We start from the raw sequence: 15,958 nt of genomic DNA on the forward strand, positions 1-15,958 counted from the left end.
AGGGGTCCAGTTTCATTCTTTAGCACGTGAAATCCAGTTGTCCCTGCACCACTTTTGAAGAGATTGTTCTTTGTTCTTTTAATGAACTTAGCACCCTTGTCAAAAGTCCACTGGCCATAGACATGTGAGTTTATTTCTGGATTCTTACTTCTATTCCTTTGGTCTATATCTATCTTTATGCCAGTACCAGACTGTTTTGATTACATGTAAATGACTTTTGATGACAAGAGAAAATAGTGTATCTGAAAAGAACTCGCAACCACTTGTCCGAGAAGAAAGGACTCTTACCTGAGAACACCACTGGCTTGGAGGACTGCTTTGCATTCTGGGAGTGCTGCTTCTTTTCCAGTGCTGTCAGCATTCCCCCCAAATCCAACTGTACTGGAGTTTGGCTCTTCTTTCCACTATTTTTAAAATTATTCTAAAAAGTTCAAAAATTAGTTTATTTATAATACTGTATTTTACAAACTGTGCCTTTCACTTTATCACAAAAAGTCATTACTAAAGATAAAATGAAACAAACTTAGAGACTACAAAAATCTTAAAATAAAAAAAATTGAAGTAATTAAAGAAAAAACCCAATCAATCCTGTATTATCTGCCAATATTACCACCATGGTTATTTCTTCCTCCTCCTTTCGTAAGTCTGCGTTTATATTAAACCACCTACGAGTCTGTCTACACCTCCAATGTGAATAACAGTGTACACTACAGACAAGAAACCAAGGTTATATCAAGTCTTTGGCTATAAAAGTCTGTGTGTGAGACTAAGTGGTTGGTATTATTGCCTCCTTAGCACCATTCACTCTCCAACTGCCAAGTGAGACAGCAGCCTACCAGGAAATCATGCGGAGGTGGCCAAAAATTTACACAGGTCCAAAGCACACCCAGCAGATGAGTACTAAATTTAGGTACAAAGTCTGATGTGCTCTAAACATTATTCCTGAAAGAGCTATGACTAGGGTTTTGAGACGGTACAGAGGGTTGTACGGGCACGCTGTCTCAGCTCTTCAGCACCTCCAATCCTGCTCTCCTCCCCCTGCTCTCTTCCCTGACACCAAAGTCCCACTGGCTGAGAGCTCACGTCAAGGCCGAGCCTACGTGCAGCAAGGCGGACAACAGAGACCTCTGCAGGGATGGAGGACGACTAAATTATAACATGCGAACACAAAGTTAATTCGCACAAGGGTTTGGAATTTTACTTTTCACCAATGTGAAAATAATTACCCCACTTTGAAAGGGAACATGACAATCCACATGCTCGAGAGGAAACAGCCAGAAGTATGTGGGTTCTCCATCTAGACATGAACCACAAGTCATTCCTGAACCCACCGTGGGGCTGGAGCACAAGGAGAATCCCCTCTTCACCCTGTTTGACCACTTACAGAGTGAAATTTTGGTGACTCTTATTTTCCTTCTGTCAGATATAACTGCCTCACAAAGGAATTCTTCTGTTTCCTGAATAAACCAACTCAACGTTTTTTCTTTAAATCAAAGTTCCAGAGGCAGTTTGTGTCCCCCTCCTTTCTGATACAGCAGTGGCAGTTACCAACAGTCTTATTAGAAAAGTGACAAAACATTTTAGCTTAAGAGCAATTCTGTTTCAGCAGACTGGACGTGTTCTCCAGTGAAGGAATGAATCAAAACAAAACCACGTGTCTCGGTACACAAACAGGGCTGGAAAGCAGTTTTTCTCAAGAGTTTAGTTCAGCAAGAAAAGTTAAGCCCAAAGCAATTGTGTTTCCAATCTAAAAATTACCTGTGGCTGCGGTTTAGACTGAAATTTCGGAGACTCTACTCTGTCTCTTCTTTCAGATGCAACTGCCAGATTGGGAAACTCCTCGGCATCCTAAGTAAACCACACACCCTTTAGCTCTGTGAATCAGAGAAGCAAATACGCCCAAAGGCGCCTTTTCCTCACTCATATTTTCTTTCTGTAATAAGTCCCATAAAAGTTCTCAAGGTGATGTACGATAGCCCAAACACCTGTAACACTGGTCTTCGGCTTTATTTTACTCTTAGAACAAATTTAAAGACGACATTGCTAATCCCCCTGCCCCTGAGAGCCAGCAGGGGCCCCAGGGTGTGGGCACACCAAGCAGTCCACAGAACTGCCCCGAGCACCCTGGCACGAGTGCTCAAGCACACATCTTTCAGCAACTGTGTTGACTTAGGGAAACTGTCAACCTAGACTCAGAAAATGGAAGTATCCTGTCACGTATGCTAACCCCAGGCTGAAGAAGGGCAAGGGCAGCAGGTTCTACACAACAATGTTAAAATCACTTAAAAATGCCTCTGTCAACATTTCAGGTGCCTTACAGAAGTTGTGTGGGAAACAGGGGCAGAAATATCAATTATGTGCACTGTCCCAACCGAAACACTCTGCCACAGTTGTTCATCTTCAAACACACAATCCCGCTATTCTCAAGGCAATGTTCCAAGAGCCTCGGAAGGCCCCAGGTTTGCAGGAATGCCCTGAGCTTGACCCTAAGCTGGGCCCAGGAAGCAGCCCTAAGAACTCTTCTACGGGCACTAGGAGCCAGGCTGCTGAGTCTGGCACTGCAGACCCAGGAGAAATGTTGTCAGAACCCAGGACGGCTCCTTGAAGGACAGGGAACGTTCCTGGAGTCCCATGGGACAACAATCTAAAGAGCCCTCTCAGAGTTCATGACAGTCCCTTGGCCAGGGCCCACGATGTATCTACAGTGCTCTAAATTTCCCTCTCTATTGAAGCTCATTACAGTAAGATTTCTGGATAGAAAAGGAGGCCGTGCACAAGCCAGCATGCCAAAGCAAGGAAGAAACAGGTGATGACGATGCTGAGGGGTAACTATTAGTACCAGGGCACACAAATGATTAGATGGCAGGACAAGTGGTTTTGTCTGTAGACCATTCATTCACTCACATGTCCACCATGTGCCCGCTAGGAGACAGGCACTGTGCTGGGACCCAAAATGAAGAAGAGATGAAGAAAACGGGTGACAGCTATTTTCTCTAACCTTGGGAAATAGTTATTAAACTGTTTTTGAGGTGCTCACTTAGGAAACCAGTGTGAACCCAAATTTCTATTCAGACAGCCCCATTTATGATGTCACAGAAGGGGAGTAATGAATGTAAATGTACTTCAATCCTTGGTGGCTCTTGCACAGTCAGGACTTCATATTTCGATTTAGACTTTTCTTTTTTTTTCTTATTCTTTCTTGAGGCTTCATTTTGTTCAGGATTGCCCCCTTGTGATGCTTTGGACTAGGAAAAAAACAAAGCAAAAATCATGGATTTTTAGGACACTGAATAGAGTGTTTAATTCCATGGATGTTTAATTCCATTTTCTACAATAAACTTTTCTTATACCTGTAATTTAAAAATAATTTTTAAAAGGATTCTGAGAAAATAAAGCAAAATCTATTAACTCAGAGTGTTAAACGCACATTAGAAAAACTGGTTCCGATGGCAACTTAGCAGCCACAGCACAGAACCAGCCAGCAGCTTGCTGTGCAGCCAGCGCCCAGATGCTGGCAGGGTCTCAGAGCTGGCGGTCTCCACATGACTCGAAAGGGGTCTCACTACCACCTCCTGTGTTCCTCAAATGCATGCATAAAGCTGTGGGAAACAGGAACGCAGGCCTGACTTCACTGTAATTGTCACCAGCACACTCTCCCTCAATCAATGCAGAGTAAAGACACAGCTCCCATTTGTGTGGAATGGACTATGACACTATGGATATCAAAAAGGATCCTCACACTCAAAAAGATAGGCAACAACTGCAGTAGACAAATACGACCATATTTCAACCTAAAATAACCTATCAGTACACAATGCAAATCAAAGACAAAAAAAGGTTCTTCAAGAAACAAATCTAGGGATCGACAAGAATGACAGCTTAAATAATTTGAACTGAAAGACAAAAATGGATTTTGAAATGCTATCTTATAATAAGTAAATTGCAATTAACCAAGAATCAGTAACATACGCAAGATGATCACAAAATGTGGAATTCAGTATTTCGCTAAATGTACCCTTGTAGGTAAGAGCAACGTAAATTCAACAGATAAAAGAAAGACGGGGGGGGGGGGGGGTTTAAAAAATTGTAAAAAACAAAGGTTATCTCAATAAAAAAAAAAGACGGGGGGGGGGGGGAATGCAGCACTTTACACGGCAGAGCATAAGCTTTCCCAGCATCTCTCCTTTAAAGAACTCCAAGTGGCCCACAGAAGTCTTAAGACCACAGGGCTACAATGTATGTCCTCATTCACGTATGAAAGCCGCTCCTTGTGTTCTGAGGTCCTGTTCTTTTTTCAAGGTGCAAGTACAACCAACTCAGATTAGTGACTACAGTACAGAATGAAACACTTTCAGTTAGGATTTCATAAAAAATAAAAAGGTTATATGGTGGTAGAGAAGATCAACATAAAGTGTGATGAGTACCTTTCTGGTATGATGGACAACGTGTTTCTCTTTGTAGGAAGGATCCGAAGGTAAAACTTCAGAAGATGACCCACTAACATTTTTAGGGTCCGCTGATGAAGCAACCATCTTTAGATTTATCATGGAAGTAACATTTTTAGGGGCTGGTGATGGTTCTGTAGATAATGTCTGCCGAACAACATAACCCATCGGTGTCCAAGATAACTCTGCTCAAAGACAACCAAAAGTGTTGAACAATCTCAACAGTTAAATAGAAATTCCTCAAAAAATTCCAAACATGCATCACATGAGGTAATTACTTAGAGCATAATTAAATTTAGTCTATTGTTCAAAACATTCTCTTGGAAACTACAATATTCACTAAATTTGCTTTTCTTCTTAGGACATGCATGCTGAATTAACTTCTAAGGGTAATTGATTTTCCAGAAAACTAGTCTTTTAACTTTGGGGTGCAGGTGGGCAGACAAACAATAGTTTTAGTTGAAAAACAACAATCTACAATTACATCCGTGGCATACACACAGAATTAATGAGCTCAAGATCAAATTTTAGCCCTACTGACCTTGATGTGTCCCTTTGACATGAGAAGTCAGAGGTCAATAGACTGCAGCTACCACATAACTGGTAAAGCATTCTTTTCAGAACACAGCCTTAAGCACAGCAGCACTACTCCTTATATGCCCGAGAAACTCTATGTACAGACAAAAGGAAAGGACGTCTGCCAGGACCCGGGCAGGTCATGTCAGCAGCCTGTAGCTATCCCACAGGGTCAGGTGCACCGTCCTCGTCACCAGAGCTGCACATCCTTAGCGCCGTCTCTACGCTGACGATCTTTACTGAGCCACGTATAGGCCAAACATGGGAACACACGAGAAAACACACTCTGAATGTATTTGGAATAATTTTGTAAAAATGTCTTTCGTTAGGACAAGCTACTTATAAAAATTTCAAAAGCAGAATCTACTGAACTCTCTCTGAATATATTACTTCTGGGCCAGGCCAAGACACATCAGCAGTTCTCAAAGTGGGCTATGAGGCTCCCAGGACCGTTTCTGGGGTCCTCAGGGTCAAAACTGTGCTCCTGATAGAAGGAAGGCGCCATGTGCCTTGCCCACTCTCAGGCTCCTGAGCGTACAGTGGGGTTTTCCAGAGGCTGTGTGACGCAGGACAGTGAAACAGCCAAATGCTGAGGCAAACCTTTAAGAGTTGCAAAAAAGTGAAACAAGACTGCCCCCCTTGCTATAGATTTTTAATTTTGGAAAATAGTTATTTTTCATAAAAATATGCTATGTTAACACGTAATGGATTTATTATTGTCACTTTTTTTTTTTTAAAAGATTTTATTTTTTTCCTTTTCCTCCCCAAAGCCCCTCGGTACATAGTTGTATACTCTTCGTTGTGGGTCCTTCTAGTTGTGGCATGTGGGACACTGCCTCAGCGTGGTTTGATGAGCAGTGCCATGTCCACGCCCAGGATTCGAACCAACGAAACACTGGGCTGCCTGCAGCCGAGCGCACGAACTTAACCACTCGGCCACAGGGCCAGCCCCTATTATTGTTACTTTTAAGCAAATTAGTATTTTTCAAATTTCTTAGTTTTAATTTCAAATATTGATAGCTATAATGCAAATAAACAGCTCTTTGGGGCTTGTTTCTTTTGGTGAGGAAGAATGTCCCTGAGCTAACATCTACGGTAATCTTCCTCTATTTTATATGTGGGACACAGCCACAGCATGGCTTGATGAGCGGTGTCTAGGTGCGTGCCAGGGATCCAAACCTGCAAACCCTGGACCACCGAAGTGGAGTGTGTAAACTTAACCACTGTGCCACCAGGCCAGCCCCAATCTCTAGGGCTTTTTAAAGAGTACTGGGGTCCTGACACCAAAACCTCTGAGGACTTCTGGTACAGGCACTACTGAAGGCAGTCCATCAAAGCTCTTGCTTAGTCGGACAGGCCATCTCATTTAGCCCCTCTGCTCCTCTCTTACACCCCGTGCTCACAGGTGGGATGGCGTTTATGGTTAGTGTATCAACAACCCATCAGCTGTCTTAAGGCAGGCTTCAAGACAGAAACATTTCAGTTGCACTGGACAGAAAATGAACATGGGAAATAGATGACTGATTTTTAAACTAAGATTTGGTAGCCACGCTTACCTCTTGTACATGAAGATGGACTGGCGGCAGCATCAATTACAGACTTAGTCAGATTAGTATTCGTCACCACTATTTCACCCTAAAAAGCAAACCAGTTACGTTCTTACTACTTCAAATTGACAGTAATCATTTAATTTTTAAATATAGTTTCCCTTGCCATCCTTAAAACCTGCAAAACATGTACTAATCAAACTTCCAAATGTGTAAGTACATAACATGAGAAGTTACCTTACTCCCTTCTGCCCAATCTCACTCTCTAGAGGAAAAACCACCCACTGTCTACAGCTTGGCAAGCATCCCCCCATTTCTTTGCCTACAAGACAAACATCTGTGGATCGGTCTCATACAGATTCCAATAATGCAATCACGCCACACATAGCATGCAGCTTGTAAAAGATCAATCTATCAGGCAACATTCGTGTCAGCACAGGTGTGCCTACACCATTCTTACAGCTGCACTACCTCCTGAGTGAGTGTGAAAGCCCTTGTTCACCATGCCCACACACCACAGTTCCAAAAAATCCATCCAAAGGTCCACAAAGGTAATAAACATCAGCATCGTAAGGTGTGTTCCCTTTCAAAGGCACAGAAAGGTGCCAGATGCATGGAGCACAAGGCATGGAACAGCACTGGGGGCCGTGGGGACATCAGGAGAGACCTCAAAGTGACCAGCAGCACCCACGGTAAAAGAAAACTGAAAACTTCTAATTTGAATGGATTTAACATAAATTCTAAAGCTCATTTGCTTCTTAAATTTACTCACTTTGCCATTTCATTTGAGCCCAGTAATAAAAAATAAAACTATTTAAACACAGCCCATTCTTTTTGTAAATATACCCATGCTCACCAAGGCCAATGAAACATTAGAAATGGCTTACTATTCAAGAACAGTTAAGTCAATGATAGATACCAATGGCAAAGATTCAATGTAACAGTTACGTTTTCAAAAAATATTTAATGACATGGAAAAAATGCCAAAAAAGCTTTTAAAAACTTAAACACAAGTCCTTAGATATGCATAATTCCAAACTGAGGGAAATCCCCCTCAATTCCAACAATGTATCAATACAAAAAAAGATTAACCAGGGGCCGGCCCGGTGGCGCAGCGGCTGAGTTCACGCGCTCCGATCCGGCAGCACAGGGCTCAGTGGTTTGGAGCCAGAGAGCGGACCTACACCACCACTTACCAAGCCATGCTGTGGCAGGCGTCCCATATATAAAAAAACTGGAGGGAGATGGGCACAGACGTTAGTTCAGGGCTAACCTTCCTCAAAAAAACAAAAAAAGATTGCTAATAAGCATGGTTTTCTCTTTGTTGTACAATTTCAGACAACTATGTTTTCTTTTCTTTCCTTAATATTTTTCGGATGTTTCAAGACACTACTGATATAATTAGGAAAAAAGGTTTCTTTTAGACAGAAAATTTAAAAAAAGAAACTCCACACAATTCAAGAGTGTGAACGTACATTAAGGCAACGTGTACGTAAGTCTCCCGCCACGGCACAACAGGCCTGACTTCGTGTCCACATACGACGACACAGTTTAACAGGGGGCCACATCAATTGCGTCAGTCACACCCCCACCTGCCCTGGCTCCCAGTTCGGTGCAGCACTCAGGGGCTGGGAATTATCCAGTGACCACCTGTGATGAAGACATGGAGCCCAGCCAGGGACCAGAAGGGTCACACATCTGCCAAATGAAACCGTGATTCTTCCGGATCAGTCAGCCTCACTCGTCACAGCCATGGAACAGGAAAACACCATGGCGGAACTGTAGAAGGGTCCATGCACGGGGATGGCGTACCTGCACGAGGAGCCACTGCCACTGGGCCTTCCGGCCACAGCGTCCAGGCACCCAAAAGTGCTAGGACAGAAAACGGAAATCCTTCAAGAGGCAGGCAGATGGTGAGCTCTGTTCTCTTCACTGGCTCCTTCTCCTTGCCTTCCCATCCTCACTTTAGCAGAAATTTGTCAGAAGCCATTTTAGGGACTACTAATCTGATTACATTTTTTCCTGAAAAGCTCAAATCAATCTGAGAGGAAAATGCCTAAATCTGATGGACTAAACTTTGACCAAATACTGAATGTAGCATAATTTTAAAATTATTAAACAGCAAACGATGTATTTACTGCAATTACTTTTTGCTGAATTTGCTATATCATTAACAAGTGAGAGGTGCAGATAAAAAGCCTGAAAAAACAGGAAGTTACACTATGCAGTTTTAAATATTACTATTTGATAAAAATAGTATTTTCTCTGTATTGGAAAAAGTGTTGTCAGAACGCAATGCTAGATGTGAGATGTTCACAACGGGCTAAGCAGCTGGACTCAGACAGAATCTTCTCCCCAAGGCACTATAGTACCTTCTAGTTACTGGATAAAAAGATGATCCTTTAGGACACTAGCTGTACTAGGTGCTGCAGCCTCGCTGTGAACAGTTCAGACAACACAGGAGGTCCTGTAAGTGCAGAGAGGACTCTCCCGCACCAAGACATCAGGTGTCATGCCTAAAGCGATGCCCGTGAAAGGGCATATGCCGACGAGGAAGGAAGAAGAGAAAGGACACGGAGAGGAGGAAGCTGCACTCACCTCTGATACCACTGGAGTGGGCTTCCCCCCTTCTCTTAGCAGAGAAACACTGGCTGAGGCGGAGCGCAAAGGCCCCCAAGAGGGCTGCTTTTGTGTCTGCGACATCTCACGGTTCTCTGGACTCGGCAGTTCAGGAAAATCCAACCTGGTAAATTCAAACTCAGCTTTGGAGGCAGATCCACTGTCTTCAACGATTCTGGATTTCCTGTCTGTCTGTTTATGACACCCATCTGTATTTACAGAATTAAAAGTAGGGGTGAAAATTTAGAGTGTGCTGACCTGTACTCACACTTAAATTGCAGAGCAGAAAGTCCACTGCTATTGATGCAACAACACGCTATTGTCCAAACAGCCCAGCTTTGCTAGTGTTGTCAACCTGCTGCGTAACAGTGGAAAACATAAATGACCACAAGTACCAATTGCCCTGGTTGGGCCATCAAGCCGAAAAACCAAAGCACATGCAAATTTTATGAGTAATTCTAAAGCTGATAAAATAGTTACCTTAACCTGATTGTGTAGCTGGGTATCTTAATATATATTTTAGAGTTTTGTAAATTTAAAGGTACTCCAACAAATTTCCTTTAAGTAATAAATTTTCCATATTTTAGAAGAATTTTGGAGGAAATCAAGTAGAATTAAACTTACAGACTCATGCAAACGAATGAGAAGTAGGTGCCATAAAGCCTCTGCATTTGAGTCTAAGCCCAGAGTTACTACCGTTAGCTGTTCGGCCTCCCTTTCACATTTCTATGTACCAGATGGTTTACGGGTGAAGTCAATGCAAAGAGGAAACTTTATAGACCAAGTAACATAAATTATCCATGTTAGTGAATTTAGAGACCACTCTCAGTAAGTACACTATTACAAGGTTTTAAGTCATTACATAAACAGGTGATGTCTGTGATCAAACCGTGCTAGTAAATAAATTATTTCAAAAACGACACCACCAGGCAGACTCACTAACTGTCAACCACAGACTGAATGAGTTTCCAGGCCCAGAGCAGACACGTCTTCTGAGTAACTATCTGCCCCAGCTTTGGTCTTGTTTAGGGCGAGATTCACGCCACAGTCAGACAACCTCACCTCTAAGAAGTATCCCAACAGAATATCACAGAAGCAACTTCAGGAATGAACATGGTCAACTACAGTAACAGGGACCTTACACAAGTTCTTGTGTAAAACAAGTTAGCAACGCGTTGAGGGCCCATCACAGAGCCCACAGGCAGCAGGTCCCTTCCGGGAGGAAAGGCCTCCAGGATCCCACGGGAAGGCTGACAGTGTCAGCTCTGCATGATGAACGAGCCCACAGAGACAACTGTACAAAGAGCGGTGACACTTCTGGGGTGGACAGGGCAGACTGACACAACACTACAGAGTCTGTTATCTTTACCTGATTTCAAAGCGGTGGCAGCATGAGTGGACACCTGATGTGGACCTTTAACTGATTTTATATCAGATGACATAGTTCCCTCCACCTTCTTACGGTCAAACTTTTGCTCATCATACGATTTTTTCTGCAGGAAAGATAAAAAAGTAATACATATTGAGAAAACTACCACTATAAAAAAGATTTAAAATTGAAAATTCATTAGTATTCACAATTTGACCATTTTAAAAAAGGTTAGACCAAATCAATGAACACAAAAAAGATAAGCAGTGCTTATACAGCATGCAAGAACTGACCAGTCCTGTGCATTCTAAACACTAAAGCGACCAACCAAACCACAGCATTTGCTAACCTTAAGCGGAGCTTTTGTGTCTTGTGGAAGAGGGCACATGTGCTCCTTCCGTGGCCTCATGGTCTGAAAACCTTGGTAACAACCGGGCTGGTGGTAATCATACTGGGAGCCAGGCACTGGGCAGACACTCCGTGCAGACTCCAGGGTGTAAGGAGGATAGGAATACGGGTGAAGAGCCATCTCGGAAGATAAATACTGAGGGGCAAAAGTTGATGCTCCAAAGGCCATATCTTCAGTATAGAATTTCTGCCTAAATAAAAAGAGTAAATTTTAGTCACAGATTTCATACCACATTACCAAGGAGCTTAATATTTTGTAATAAATAAACTAAAACTTTTTATTATTTTTGAGTTCATTCATTTTCGCATTGAAATATCTCTAATTAAAAGCCAATATGGGTCGGTCCGGTGGCACAGCGGTTAAGTTCTCACGTTCCCCTTCTGGGCAGCCTGGGGTTCGCCGGTTCAGATCCTGGGTGCAGACATGGCACAACTTGGCAAGCCATGCTGTGGTAGGCGTCCCACATATAAAGTAGAGGAAGATGGGCATGGATGGGAGCTCAGGGCCAGTCTTCCTCAGCGAAAAGAGGAGGACTGGCAGCAGTTAGCTCAGGGCCGATCTTCCTCAACAAAAAAAAAAAGCCAATAAAACCTCTGAGTATTTCTCTCTCAACCTGCAAAGAAAGATGCTGACCTAGTTCTACTTTTTCATTACTGAGCCAGAACGTCCACAATAGGACTGGATCACAGTGAGCATCAGGCGAACCTGAAGATGCCCCAACAGCTTTCCACTCTCACGCTGTCCAATACGTGGGGAAGCCTCTCTCAGCCACCCTGGTCAAAAGGGCCATGCAGACCATTCCTTCTGCAGAGGGGGCTCTGGAAAAGCCCAAATCCAACCTCCACCCCAACAATCTGCAGGGCCGCCGTCCCAGGGCCTCTGGGACCCGCAGACGGCCTACCCAGCCCTTTCCCTGCTCCAAGCCCACTGCCACATCCTGTGCTCTGCTGACTCACAGGGCCAGAGCTGCAACAGGGATGCTGTGCAAATGGTGGCCCAGGAACTGCACACGCTGCTGACAAGAGGAACACCATATGTGAACACTGCTATTGCCTCCATTTGCTCAAGCTGCTAGGCTAAACCAAAATATAATTTAACAATGACTTTTTTAGCAAATTTAGTATATGGCCAGAGGTTTCAACCATTTTACGATGAAAGCTGATACAATGACAAATGCTACGCAGCGGAGTTAAAACACAAATCTTTCATTTGTGTACATAAAATACAATCTTTTCATGCCCACAAATAAGCACCAGCAGATGTTTCTGCGCATTTCCAGTGCGGAAAATTTTCTTGTAGCAAATCAATGAAATCCCAAAGTGAGCTGGTCCACTGAAAGACAGGGAAATCCAAAGCCAATGACGAGACCTCCTATATGATCTACCAACCGTTCAGCTGTCGGGAGATCCAGGCAGAGGCCCCGCTGACTAGAAGTCATACTTCTCCTCTGCTGCAGGTAAGAGCCTGCGCCGAAGGAGACAGGGAGCCGTCTACAGGCCCGACTGCTAACACTCATGGGCATGCTCGCTGCTTGCTGCTCTCGCTTCGAGGCCGCATATAATCCTAGACTGCCTGCCATCACTGTCTGTTAATTTGTAACATTTTACATTTATAAATTATGTTTATGTAAGTTTAGATCTGGTAAGAGCTTTTACTTTTAGGCAATTAGGAATAACAATGACATATTCCTAATGAAAAGGCAAACAAAACCCCCTTTATCAACCTTTTTCTGCCCCTCAGAACACCTGCCCTAGTGCTGCTCTTTGTAGAGAAAAGGAAGCTTCAAAGCTTCGTCCATTCCCTGTGAATCCCTGCTTTACTGTGTGATACTCAGAAAACTCAATGGGGGGCAGATGATGGTGAAGAACCTGTTCCTCACAAGAGAAGATGGGCAAGGAAGATGGGTTGACAGCAAAAAGCAGTAAAAAAAGATTATCCCAAGTCCAAAATATGGATAAATGAACAGACCAATGAAATCCAAGTAAAGAAGAAAAGGGGGCAGGACCGAGTGGTGATTTTGGAGGCTGTTATCGTCCAGAAAACTTTCCTCCGTGAGTCCAGAGACCTTGGTTTGGGTCGCGGCTCTATCACAATCTAGTTGTTCACTTTGGACAAGTCATCACGGTCCTTCTTCCTCTGGAGAGTTTCCTCTCCATCCAAGGCGAATATAATTATACGCAGAGAACACACAACACAAAATGTCACAGGGACGCCCCACAGCATCTATAGGGGATTCAAATGGCTTGTCTGTAAAGTTCCAGTTGCCATGAACAGCAGATAGCTCTCAAGCACAGTAACACACCTCCTTCGTGCCCAGCACCTCATCCTGCCCCTCCCTGTGATATCAGCAGCTCACCTCCTAAAGCTAACCTCCCTGGGGTACCTGTGCCGTATCCACTGCTCTCGCTACTCCACCTCCCCTTGCCCCATCCCTACCAAAGGCCCCTGAGTCTATGGGGACCTCCTTCCTGCCCAGATCAGCCACCTCTTCTGCATGGCGTCTGCAGAGTTCGCCCCTTCTGTCACATCACTTGGAAAGCTCTGCTGGCCTGCATATGCAAACCCCTGCCCTCTCCCTGCTCTCACCACCTTCCAAAGGCTCCTCCAGGCCACGGCCTCCTCTGCACTCTCCCTATCTCACCTGTCAGACTCGTTCTGAGTGCAAACCTCTCGTTGTCCTCCTCAAGACTTCACATATGCACTTGCAATCGAGCACTTTCACCACCTCCAGGCCTCTATCTCCACTTAATAGTTCGCTTTTCCCCCATCTGGCACACATAAGTCCAAAATGGAACATCTGGCCCCCAAACCAGCCCCACTTCCCACCTGTGTTCTCATGAATGATGCCACAATTCTTCCCAGGTATTCAGCTGGACACCACGATAGCATCTTTCCCACTGAGACCCATACGGACAACCAAGGAGCCTTCCTGCAGCTGGTCTCCACATATTTTGTTCTCTATTTCGAAGGCCAGGAAGCCAGTCAAAGCCTTCAAGCCCCTCTCCCTTAAAGGTGAACCAGCGTCACTAGCGTGATGATCATGACCCCACTCAAAACACCACCAAAAGCTCCCATTTCCTACTCAGCAAACCTAACTTTTCAGCTGTACCAATAGGCTTTCAATAGGCTAACAGCTTCCCTCCAGCAAGTGCACCTTCCTTACTCCTCTACTGTCTCCCAAACATATCCCGCACTTGGTCCCTTCCATCAGGCCAAGCCCTGTTGGGGATCCAGCCACTCCTCCACCCACACAGACCTGCGCCACATTGTGTTAGGACTGCTAGTTCTCACAGCTGAGAGGTTTTAACAGCATCCATTGGTGCACTGTGACATTTCACAATATATTGCAAGATGCTGAAAATACTCAGCAAACTCTTGCCAACAGCAATAGTTGCTTTGGGGAATACGACTGAACTCAGGTCAGAAGAAATGAATGCTAATTCTGGTTCTGCACCACCTATCTGAGTGACTTTGAACAAACATTTCCAGCCTCAGTTCCTCATGTGTAAAAATAACATTACACCTCCCTGCCAACCTAATGGACTGTGGCATGAAAGAAATGAACGTATACAATAATACTCAAACAAAATGAACACATCCTCATGCATGTGTTGCAAAGAATTTGTCACAAAGCATGTACTATGACAATCAACAAAGTCATTGTCCAGGGACATCACTGGGAACAGAGAACTTATTTTGTTGGCATAGCTTCTATTTGTTCATTACACCAGTAAATACACTTTCAAAACACGGCCAATTCTCTATGTCAGAATACTTCTATTAATACTTGTCTAAAAGATGAATTTGGAGGAGACTGGTACATTTTCTTCTATCTCCATCAGTTCAAGCCTATATACAACTGACAAAAAGAGGAGCACAGCTCGTGAGAATAGCCTTTCAATCCCCCTTAGCATCTAGTGCTTTCCATATAGTAGCCTTTCAATGATCAACTGCAGGTGAATAAATGAAGTCCTCTGGCGTGCACTGTTGGAGGTACTGCAGGTACACAGAGGCTGCAAAAGGCTGCCTCCTCCTTTAGGGGAAGAGGAGGGAAGGGGACACACAGAAGGAGGGAGCTAGAGTGGAAGGAGCAGGGAAGAGGAGCTACATTTGTTATGGAAAATGCTACTCCTATTTTTCATGGCGGCAAGAGAGCTCCATTTCAACAAAATCTGACTACAGCAATGCAATTCTTAACTTACATTAGGACTCACTAGCCGATAGGTTCTCAACGGTGTAAAGTCGCACCATTTCATCCCTACTTCTAAGGCTCTTGTCCCTTCTAACCTTGCCCCTCTGTTTCATGCCTCCTTTATCCTTAATTGTTTTCTTGTCAGACAGGAATACTGTCGCCAATCTTTTCCTTGTTTATAAACAGTTTTAAAAAATCAAAGCTAAAAAAGGATCAAGAGTTAAGAAACGTAATTTTTAAAGTCACATCCTTGAGGCTCTGCTTAGTAGTCTCCATCCATATTACTGCCAGAATATTGCTTTAGCTATAGCAACGTGTTCCACCTTTACTTTGGGTAACTGGAATCCCACCCAGTAGACAGCTCAGAGTCCTTGTCACTGAGTGAGGTGTATTCTGTGTTTTATTACGTGAACCACCCAAGGTTGGGAACCACCTAAATGAGACCCATGCCAAGCTCCCTGTTACAAAAGATGAAATTACAGTGGGAGACTTGGGTATGCTTACCAAAGACCTCCAGCATATACAGGCAAGACTTCAACTTCTGTCAAAAAATACAACTTTCAATATTCTCTAAATACACCAGACAACTCAATGATTTTCTTATTCTTTCCAATTTTCATTCTTTTGAATACAGTTCTAGGCTTTATATGAAGTATAAACTATTTTCAATCACACCACACAGGCATAAGAAAAATGAAACAAGTTTGACCCACATCAAAGAAACATCAATAATGACAAGAATTCTTACACAGCGTAAAGGTGATTCATGCCTTAAAAATAAATCCACAAGTAATCTACACA

The 15,958-nt window shown here is 43.6% G+C and overlaps 1 protein-coding gene across 3 annotated transcripts in view; it reads right to left on the reverse strand.

Moving 5' to 3' along the window:
* LOC124233878 (selenocysteine insertion sequence-binding protein 2-like) overlaps positions 1 to 15,958 on the reverse strand; it is a 39,422-nt gene that overhangs the window by 21,436 nt on the left and 2,028 nt on the right. For 2 of the 3 annotated variants that reach the window (XM_046651138.1, XM_046651140.1), the window contains exons 3-10: positions 10,906 to 11,155; positions 10,557 to 10,680; positions 9,167 to 9,396; positions 6,578 to 6,656; positions 4,425 to 4,630; positions 3,123 to 3,245; positions 1,759 to 1,848; positions 289 to 421 (exon numbers count right to left, since the gene is read on the reverse strand). In XM_046651138.1, the coding sequence (XP_046507094.1) occupies positions 289 to 421; positions 1,759 to 1,848; positions 3,123 to 3,245; positions 4,425 to 4,630; positions 6,578 to 6,656; positions 9,167 to 9,396; positions 10,557 to 10,680; positions 10,906 to 11,155 (1,235 nt within the window). The remainder of the gene's footprint in view (positions 1 to 288; positions 422 to 1,758; positions 1,849 to 3,122; positions 3,246 to 4,424; positions 4,631 to 6,577; positions 6,657 to 9,166; positions 9,397 to 10,556; positions 10,681 to 10,905; positions 11,156 to 15,958) is intronic. The other variant, XM_046651139.1, reaches the window with a different exon arrangement.

The sequence above is a fragment of the Equus quagga genome, unplaced genomic scaffold (genome assembly GCF_021613505.1).
Source record: "Equus quagga isolate Etosha38 unplaced genomic scaffold, UCLA_HA_Equagga_1.0 268.1_RagTag, whole genome shotgun sequence".
In the NCBI taxonomy this organism is placed as follows: Eukaryota; Metazoa; Chordata; class Mammalia; order Perissodactyla; family Equidae; genus Equus; species Equus quagga.